The sequence below is a fragment of the Cervus elaphus genome, chromosome 15 (assembly GCF_910594005.1).
Source record: "Cervus elaphus chromosome 15, mCerEla1.1, whole genome shotgun sequence".
Lineage (NCBI taxonomy): Eukaryota > Metazoa > Chordata > Mammalia > Artiodactyla > Cervidae > Cervus > Cervus elaphus.
This window is the reverse complement of record NC_057829.1, coordinates 7181338-7191581: the sequence shown is the minus strand read 5'-3', so window position 1 is coordinate 7191581 and position 10244 is coordinate 7181338. Positions and strand designations below refer to the sequence as shown.

Sequence of the window (10244 nt, the reverse complement as noted above, 5' to 3'; positions counted from 1 at the left end):
ATTTTTTGGGGCTCCAAAATCACTGCAGATGGTGACTGCAGCCATGAAATTAAAAGATGCTTGCTCCTTGGAAGAAAAGTTATGACCAACCTAGACAGTGTATTAAAAAGCAGACATTACTTTGCCAACAAAGTTCCTCTGGTCAAAGCTATGATTTATTTCAGTAGTCATATGTGGATGTGAGCATTGGACTATAAACAAAGTTGAGCGCCAAAGAATTGATACTTTTGAAATGTGGTGTTGAAGACTTTTGATGTCCCTTGGACTGCAAAGAGATCCAACCAGTCCATCCAAAGGAAATCAGTCCTCAATATTCATTGGAAGGGCTGATGTTGAAGCTGAAACTCCAATACTTTGGCCACCTGATTTGAAGAACTGACTCATCTGAAAAGACCCTGATACTGGGAAAGATGGAAGGCGGGAGGAGAAGGGAACGATAGAGGATGAGATGGTTGGATGGCATCACTGAGTCAATGGACATGGGTTTGGGTGGACTCCGGGAGTTGGTGATGGACAGGGAAGCCTGGTGTGCTACAGTCCATAGTGTCACAAAGAGTAGGACATAACTAAGCAACTGAACTGATGGCCTATTTCATGGCTTTAAAAATAAATTACGAACTTTATAGGGACACTGGGTTGACACCTTGCCAGGCACATTTCCTCCCTGAGAAATGGATACAAAGCAGCAGCAGGAAGCCAGTGACTCTTCCTCATGGGGAAACTTTTCTTTCCACCCTCTGCCCCAGCCCCTGTGCTTCCTCCTGGCAAGGGAACAGTATTCATAGATAACTGCAGCCGCCTTAATCCTGCCTTCTCCCACCATAATCCACATTTCTGACAATACTAGTTTCTAAGAAGGAAAAGATCTTTCTAAAATTGTTTTATTTCCACAATTAAAATATTTTATTAAAGAAGCAATACAACTTAGCTAAAAATGTTTATTAAAGGGGACAACATATATAGTAATATAGTTAAGGCACATGACAAAGTTTTGGCATTAAACTGTGAATAAAAAAAACAAATTATCCCAGTCGATTTCAGAAGCTGTCTCATGAGTCCAGGCAGTTTTAAAACACTTCGGCAGCACCAACGACAGCCCGTCTGGGAGGAGGCGCGGGCTTCAGGCTGTGGAGCCCCCCTGCTTCAGCAGCTGCTGCCTGATGTACTCCCAGATCAGCAGCGCCCCGCTCACGTGGACGTTGAGGGAGCGGACAATGCCCTGCTGAGGGATCTCCACGCACACGTCCAGCTGCTGGATCAGATTCGCTGGAATCCCTTCACGTTCATTGCTGGTGAAGAGAAATGGAAGAAGAAAGGTTAGTTTTCTTGTAAAAAGCAATGTTTTTTCTTAGACATCCTGGATATTACTGGAAGAGACAGGTTAACAAAATGAAACAAGTCTATGGTACCAGAAAAACAAACAAGAGTGTAACAAGGTTTATGGGTTGATTCTGTGTTCACCGGACCACCCCCAAGAGGTAAAGTAAAAGGAAAACCTGGGGGGGCGGGGGGGGGGGGGGGCGGCGGGGCAACGCTTTTCATAAACCTTTAAGTCAAAAGTTAGGTGTGGGTGTAGGATCAGGAGCCCAGGTAAAATTGTAAATCTTCTGAAACATTTTCGAGACAGAGACTCAAGACAAAGTTCTTACCCCAACAAGAGTAAAGACTTCTCAGGAAAGCAGTACTGGGTTAGGTCTAAACTTTTGGCAGTCTGTTCCACACCCACAATGGTGTAACCTTCTGCCTTTTTCTGTTGCAGATAATCGATCAGCTGAGGTGGTTTTACCTTAGTATTAGTTTAAAAAGAGCAGAATATTAAATCGTTCATTTACAGCCCTGCTGAGAGTAAAAGAAGTAAAAAACAAAAACAAAAAATTTCTAATGGAACTGAAATCTATTAACAGGAAAAGGACAGAATTATACACTATAAAAAAGAATGCTCCCAACATCATATACATTTATAAAACCAGAGTGAGTTACAACAGGACACATTTTACTAAAAAGTCTACATTATTGATGATTTCTAAAAATATAATAGTGTGAGAGATAATAAAAAGAATGGGAAAACAGAGTGGGCTATATTTTTAGTATTATTTTTAAAATATGAGAGGCTGGACTACTGCAAAAGGATTGACAGGTGAAGACAGCACCAGGAAGAGTCTGGTGAATGAAAATTTTAACAATCAACCACTTTCCACCCACCTCCACTAAAGGAAGCCACTGTTCTGCTGAAACGCTGAGGTGCTGAAACTGCTTGTCTCTGACACACTGGAGGTTGCCGATGACCAGCGCCGCGGCTCCGAACACCTCACAGGTCCGGCACAGCCCTGCGCGGGACACGCGGGGATTAGGGCCGCGGCCCCGAACACCTCACAGGTCCGGCACAGCCCTGCGCGGGACATGCGCGGGGATTAGGGCCGCGGCCCCGAACACCTCACAGGTCCGGCAAAGCCCTGCGGGACAAGCGGGGATTACCAGTGCCGCGGCCCTGAACACCTCGGCCCCGAACACCTCACAGGTCCGGCAAAGCCCTGCGGGACAAGCGGGGATTACCAGTGCCGCGGCCCTGAACACCTCACAGGTCCCGCACGCGGGGATTAGGGCCGCGGCTCCGAACACCTCACAGGGCCAGCACAGCCCTGCGCGGGGCACGCGGGGATTAGGGCAGCGGCTCCGAACACCTCACAGGGCCGGCACAGCCCTGCGCGGGGCACGCGGGGATTAGGGCAGCGGCCCCGAACACCTCACAGGGCCGGCACAGCCCTGCGCGGGGCACGCGGGGATTAGGGCAGCGGCCCCGAACACCTCACAGGGCCGGCACAGCCCTGCGCGGGACACGCGGGGATTAGGGCCGCGGCCCCGAACACCTCACAGGGCCGGCACAGCCCTGCGCGGGGCACGCGGGGATTAGGGCCGCGGCCCCGAACACCTCACAGGGCCGGCACAGCCCTGCGGGACACGCGGGGATTAGGGCCGCGGCCCCGAACACCTCACAGGGCCGGCACAGCCCTGCGCGGGGCACGCGGGGATTAGGGCCGCGGCCCCGAACCCCTCACAGGGCCGGCACAGCCCTGCGGGACACGCGGGGATTAGGGCCGCGGCCCCGAACACCTCACAGGGCCGGCACAGCCTTGCGCGGGGCACGCGGGGATTAGGGCCGCGGCCCCGAACACCTCACAGGGCCGGCACAGCCCTGCGCGGGACACGCGGGGATTAGGGCCGCGGCCCCGAACACCTCACAGGGCCGGCACAGCCCTGCGCGGGACACGCGGGGATTAGGGCCGCGGCCCCAAACACCTCACAGGGCCGGCACAGCCCTGCGCGGGGCACGCGGGGATTAGGGCCGCGGCCCCGAACACCTCACAGGGCCGGCACAGCCCTGCGCGGGACACGCGGGGATTAGGGCCGCGGCCCCGAACACCTCACAGGGCCGGCACAGCCCTGCGCGGGGCACGCGGGGATTAGGGCCGCGGCCCCGAACACCTCACAGGGCCGGCACAGCCCTGCGCGGGACACGCGGGGATTAGGGCCGCGGCCCCGAACACCTCACAGGGCCGGCACAGCCCTGCGGGACACGCGGGGATTAGGGCCGCGGCCCCGAACACCTCACAGGGCCGGCACAGCCCTGCGCGGGACACGCGGGGATTAGGGCCGCGGCCCCGAACACCTCACAGGGCCGGCACAGCCCTGCGCGGGACACGCGGGGATTACCAGCGCCAGCCTAAGGCCACGCCCACCAGGTCCTGGGCGTTCCTCTGAGAGAGAGGAATCCCACCTGGAGAAGGTGGAATGTGGACAAGACGCCCCAAATGGCACTGGGTTGAGTATAGATTTTCAAGATCATAAGACTGTAAGCAAGCCCCCCGGAAAACTGTCATTTTACCTCCTAAATTGGTTGGTTTATCAATGAGTGAGGCCACTACAATCAGTCTGCTGATTGACTTTCCAAGTTTGGCAGCACGATCCTGAAATACCAGTTCCAGGTCAAAGTCTGGAACATGGTTCTTCCACGGGATAATCTTCTTCTGAACATCAGTCCACTCTGACTGGTTATCTGCTTCACCTGAGTTGGAACCTGGGAAGGAAAAAGAAAATATAAACCTCTATTCATTTAATGCATATATGTGTGTGTATATGTATATATATAAGATTTATTTGCTTTTGGCTGTGCTGGGAACTTTGGTTGCTACACACAGGCTTTCTCTGGTTGTGCTGAGCAGGGGCTACTCCCCGCCGCGGTGCGCGGGCCCCACACCGCGCCGGCTTCAGCAGCTGCGGCTCTCAGGCTCTAGAGCGCAGGCTCAGTAGTCGCGGTGCAGGGACCGAGGCACGCGAGATCTTCCTGGATCAGGGATCAAACCCGTGTCCCCCTGCATTGGCAGGAGGATTCTTAACCACTAGACCACCAGGAAAGTCTCATGTATATATTTTTAAGAGCTTAAATGAAGAGTTTAAAATGAGATTTTTAACTAAAGAACTTTAGCTGGATTCAGATACAATTGCCATTTTCAATAATAGTTTCAAATATTCAAATTAAACTCTACTAAGCAAAATACAATTTATGAAAGTAAAAGATGAAAAAAAAAAAAAAGTAAAAGATGCACATTTTTTCCATGTTAGCATACCCAAGATTTGGAAGCATCTTAGAATCCATTAAGGCCCACATCCATAGTTTGGTAGCATTTTTTCTTAGATGTACAGAAAATAATGCTGTATCCTGCAAATAGTGTTATTAGATTGGAATTTTCTGTAGGAATACTGTATTCCAGAAAACAACATAAACAGCTTATCTTATCTTACAAGTACTTGGGGGCCTTTTTCTAAAATAAGGACTATTCTTTGAAACAATTATCTCTTCACCAACTCGCTGAGCACACAGAACATACCGACCTGTCTAACTGTGTGTTCAGGACTGAGGTCCTCCTTCCAGGCTCTTCCTCAAAACCTGGCCCCCTCCGAACCTGACTGAGCAGACGGGGGCACTGAGGTTCCTGGGGACGGAAGAGACCCGAACAGGACGGTGAGGCAGCCCTTCACTGACGGTGTCGCACACAGGGAGGCGTCACCAATGTGGGGAGGCAAAGAGCAAGACCCAGGGCGGGTCAAGGGAGCGGGGATTAGTCTGCAGAGCAGCGCGTGGGAAGCGCAGTGCAGGCTGTGGGCGTGGCATGCGCACACACGCAGATGCGGCAGGACAGGGCTCGTGACTCAGACCGGGAACTAAGGGCTTTGTTTATAACGATAAAGAATTCATTCTATAGACAGGAGGCAGTACAGGGTTTTAAGAAGAGCTTAACAGTACTGGTTTTGTGTTTTAGAAAAATCCTCAAAAGTGATGTGGAGGAGAAGTTGGGGATGGAAAACCATTGAGAGGCTTTTGCACTAGCCCAGCAAAGACAAAAAGTCTCAGTCAATGATGCAAGAGGGGCTGAAAAGGAAAGGCAGAGTTGCCAGCTCTTATAATGGATAGACACGGCAAGAGACAACAGGAAAGAACGACTTCTGTGAGAGCCAGCAACTCCGCTGATAGAAAGGGAATACTGAGGAGCCGCCTCTGGGTGGAAAGCTAATGTGGGCTTGGATACTGAGTTTAAGGAGCTTACAGAAGAGCTGGTGCAAGCAGCCAGCAGGCTTAGGACCCAGGCTGGGAGAGACAAAGATCTGAAAGGTGCAGTTACACAGGTGGTGGTTTCCAGCTGTAAAAGAGTAAAAAATGTGCAAGGAGAGCAAACAGAATGGAAAGAAAAAATGAAGGCACCCAGGGATCCTAGGATTTAAGTCTCAGCATAGAAAGAGAAGAGGAACTAAAAACCCTCTTGATGAAGGTGAAAGAGGAGAGTGAAAAAGCTGGCTTAAAACTCAACATTCAAAAAACTAAGAATATGGCATTTGGTCCCATCACTTCATGGCAAATAGATGGGGAAAGAATGGAAACAGTGACACATTTTATTTTCTCAGGCTCCAAAACCACTGCAGATGGTGACTGCAGCCATGAAATCAAAAGACGCTTGCTCCTTGGAAGAAAAGCTATGATAAACCTAGACAGATAAATACAGATAAACCTGTATTAAAAAGCAGAGACATCACTTTGCCGACAGAGGTCCACACAGTCAAAGCTATTGTTTTTTCCAGCAGTCATGTACGACTATGTGAGCTGGACCATAAAGAAGGCTGAGCACTGAAGAACCGATGCTTTCGAATTGTGGTGCTGGAAAAGACTCCTGAGAGTCCCGTGGACTGCAAGGAGATCAAATCAGTCAATCCTAAAGAAAATCAACTCTGAATATTCACTGAAAGGACTGATGCTGAAGCTCCAATACTTTGGCCACCTGACGTGACTCACTGGAAAAGACTCTGATGATGGGAAGGATTAAGGGCAGGAAGAGAAGGGGATGACAGGGAATGAGATGGTTGGATGGCATCACCGACTCAATGGAGTTTGAGCAAACTCAGGGAGATAGTGAAGAACAGGGAAGCCTGGCATGCTGCAGTCCATGGGGTTGCCAAGAGTGGGATATGACTTAGCAACTGAACAACATAGAAATCATATTGCAATATCTCTCTTTGCCCAAAACAAACAAACAAAGACCTCTGCAGCCTTTCCCCATTCAGTAACTCCTCATCCCTCTCCACAGTGGACCTCGAATCAGATGTCAGGATGTGCTGTTGCCCCCTTCTCTCCTTTCCCAGCAGGCTGTCCCTTCCACATGGAAATGGCTCGTCGCCCATCTTTTGCCCACAGGTCTTCACATTCGCTGATCTCTGTTTTAGGGAGGCTCCTCCTCCAGGCTTTGCCTCAGCTGTTCCCACTTCCTGTCTGCCTCTGCTCAGCTTCAGCTCCTTGGTGCTGGTTTAGTCACTAAGTGTGTCCGACTCTTGCGACCCTATGGACTGTAGCCCGCCAGGCTCCTCTGTCCATGGGATTTTCCAGGCAAGAATACTGGAGTGGATTGCCATTTCCTTCTCCAGGGGATGTTCCCGACGCAGGAATCAAACCTGGGTCTCCTGCATTGCAGGCAGATTCTTTACCGACTGAGCTAAGAGGGAAGCCCGAAAAAGGTCTTTTTAATCCTCTGTCATACCATTTCTTTACTCTGCTTTATTGTCTCCACAGTACTTTTTTGCTATGACATCTTATCCATTTGTGTAGGGTTGTGCTCATGTAGGAATTAAGTGCCCTGAGGGCAGAGCCTTTGTTTTAACTTTCAGCCTGTAGCAGGCAATCAGTAAATCTTTGTAGACTGAGTAAATAAATTTAAGGTGATAGTATTAAAATGCATTCATGAACATCCACAGTATTTTATTAAACAATGCACATTCCCAGAACTGTCCTCCAGAGTTAAAAATCTAAGGGCAGGAATCAAGAATCTGCACTTTTAACATGTTGTCCAAGAGATGCTTAAAAACACTAAAATTTTTAGAGAAGTATAAATTTAAGGGACAAGTGGGGGAGCTCAAGGAGAGGAAGAAAAGTCAGACTGAGGAGGAAAATCAGGGTAGCAGGAAACAAGCAAATAAATGCTACAGAAAGTCAGGTATAGTAAAGAAGTAGACAAAGACAACTTCTGCTTTTCTGAAAGAAGCTGCAGGGATGGTTCTGGGTTAGGGGAAGTGAAGAGGACAATGTGAGTGGCAGAAATGCTGGGAATACAGATCACTACTACACAGTTCTTAAGGTTCATTGTGGTTTTAAAAATGGGTGGAGGACTTGATCCTAGGTTTTGGGAGGGAAAGCTTGACTGAGGGGAATAAGGAGCAGGAGGTGATCAACAGGGAAAGGCAGGTCCTAGAGAAAGCTGCAGGGAAGTGGGGCAAGGGTAAGGGCTGGAGCCTAGGGGAAGATGTAAGAGATAAGTGATGTCCAGCCAGAAGGAGCGAGAATGGGAATGCAGAGCTCGGCTTCATTCCCAAACGGGAGAAGGAAAGAGACTGCTTAATTTGGCCCTTAAAAAAAAAAAAATCTGTTTTCAGAAATATATAGTAGAAGGCAAAGAAGAGAGAAGCCTTTAGCTTTACATAGTAAAGCAGATGAGGCTCTCTTTGGCTTTGAAGAGCAAAACCAACTGACACTGGCTAGATTAAAGTACTAGTCAGGGGACTTCCCTGGTGGTCCAGTGGTTAAGAATCCACCTTCCAATGCAGAGGACGCGGGTTTGATCCCTGGTTGGGGAACTAAGATACCACATGCCTCTGGATACCTAACCCCCGTAAGCCACAACTAGAGAGAAAGCCTGAGTGCTGCAAAGAAGACCCAGTAAACCCCAAAATAATAATAATAAATAATTTTAAAAGCCTACTTCTAAAGTAAATGAATAAATAATACCGTACTTCTAAAAGCAGAAGTACTAGTCAGAGTGACACCACACTTTCTGTCTTTTCTCTCACAGGAGGAGCTGAGGTCATCACATCAATGAAAAAGTAATCAACTATCTTTTCTAAGTAACATAAATCAGTGAGCCTGATCAGACAACAGGGGGAAAAAGAAAACAAAAATCCTTACCTATGTCCTGCTGGGACCAGTCACCTGGTTTTAGTTCACACAGCTGAGTTGTAGAAAGGTACCACTGAAATCCTGCATCTAAAGGAATGTCAGTGAACCTGGTAAATTTACCAATGGCAATCCATTCATCCTCAATAAGGCCGGAGAGGCGTGGAAGGATGTAAAATATCGTCTGAAAGGAGAATTGTAAAATCTAAAATTTTTGCCCCTTAAAAATAATAAAGAAATACATGATAACATGTTTAAAGTATAACTTACTATTACTGACGTATTCTCCCAAACTATCATGTCTGATCAGATTACATACTTTCATTTACATCTTGTAGCAACTGTCTTATCTAAATTTATTATCTTCTCTAAGAAATTAAGGGATTGACTTGGAAATCCTTGAGAGAAGGCAGATCTTCCACTCGAGTATTTCTTACTGTATGTACTACATACCATGCCATTAACACAAGCAAAAAGTGTTTGGGAACTGATTGGCATTAGTGTTGGGCACTGTTTATCGACAAATACCTCCATAAGCAAACAAATTCAAGGTCCTGTGATGCCAGATCTTTACCCTCACTGTCATTATACAGATTTGGAGTCTAGATTTGCATCAACTGTATCTTAGCTGTGTGATGTCAGATAAGCCTTTAGTCTGTCTTAGCTTCAACTTCCTCACTGATAAAATGAGGGTAAAATCAGGTTAAAACAGCACATGGAAGTGATTTGTAAATTACACCGTGTAAACAGCAGTTATTCATTCATTACATAACAATCCTCCTTCCCTTTTCTTACCTATGACAAGAAAAGTGAGATCCAGAAATCCTCACAGGTGACAAGGCACGTAAGAAGCAGAAGCACAACAGGCAATTTAAAAATGAAATAACAAACGTGCAAGTCTTCATAACAGCATTTAGAATGAATACGGTTTTCCTTGTTAGCAATGTTCATGCAAGCTTAAACTAGCTTGGATGCAACTAAGTGTTCATTAAGTAGCTACTAAGCATAGCTCCAAATGTATAAAGAGACAGTTCTCATGAGCCATTATTTTATTTACACGTACACAGTTATGGTTCATATAATTAATGGACAACAAAATATATTAAATATATGAGGGTGAGGCAGTCAAAGTCAGGATGAAGGAAGAGGGGAAGCAAGGGACTTACTCCTGCTGGAGAAGTGAATAGAAAAGTCTGACTTAGCACTACAAAGTTATTAAGAGTCCTTCAGAAAGATGTCAAACAAAGCATTCTGGGCACTAAAGGACACAGAACAGAGTATGTTAAAATATTTGAAAACTCCTAAATAATTTTTGCAATGAAGCAACAGAAACCACACAATAATGTTCTATGATGAATATCTCACAATAAACAAATATCTATATTTCTTTTTAAAAGGCCAGCTTATTAGTAATCCACACACAAAAATAACCCAACAGCAACAACAAAAACTCCTATGCACAGTAGCTTAAGTTACTGATACTTCCAAGTTCCTTAGAGGAAAGGTCCCAGGTCGTGTGTGTGTGTGTGTGTGTGTGTGTGTGTGTATTTAAATTTAGGTCACATAGTTAAAAATCAAAGGCAGAACATTATAGTTACAGTTGAAAAAGGAACAAAGTAGTAATCATTTACATAAATTTTAATAATCTATATATTGTTAATTAATTCACATGCTTACTGTAATAAATAAGTTTATGGTTCTTAAAATTACATAAGCACATTATCTATTACGATCAGTGAGGTGATGGATCATTTGC

At 46.8% G+C, this 10244-nt stretch overlaps 1 protein-coding gene across 5 annotated transcripts in view; it reads right to left on the bottom strand.

Annotated features, from left to right (window-relative positions):
• Positions 1-879: 879 nt before the first annotated feature.
• TARBP1 (TAR (HIV-1) RNA binding protein 1) overlaps positions 880-10244 on the bottom strand; it is a 62130-nt gene continuing 52765 nt past the window's right edge. The window contains exons 26-30 of one of the 5 annotated variants that reach the window (XM_043925735.1): positions 8501-8672; positions 3884-4075; positions 2203-2327; positions 1650-1786; positions 880-1289 (exon numbers count right to left, since the gene is read on the bottom strand). In XM_043925735.1, the coding sequence (XP_043781670.1) occupies positions 1121-1289; positions 1650-1786; positions 2203-2327; positions 3884-4075; positions 8501-8672 (795 nt within the window). In that variant the 3' untranslated portion in view covers positions 880-1120. Of the gene's footprint in view, positions 1290-1649; positions 1787-2202; positions 2390-3541; positions 3688-3883; positions 4076-8500; positions 8673-9283; positions 9747-10244 lie in introns of those variants that run through there. The other 4 variants (XM_043925736.1, XM_043925737.1, XR_006345351.1 and 1 more) reach the window with 4 other exon arrangements.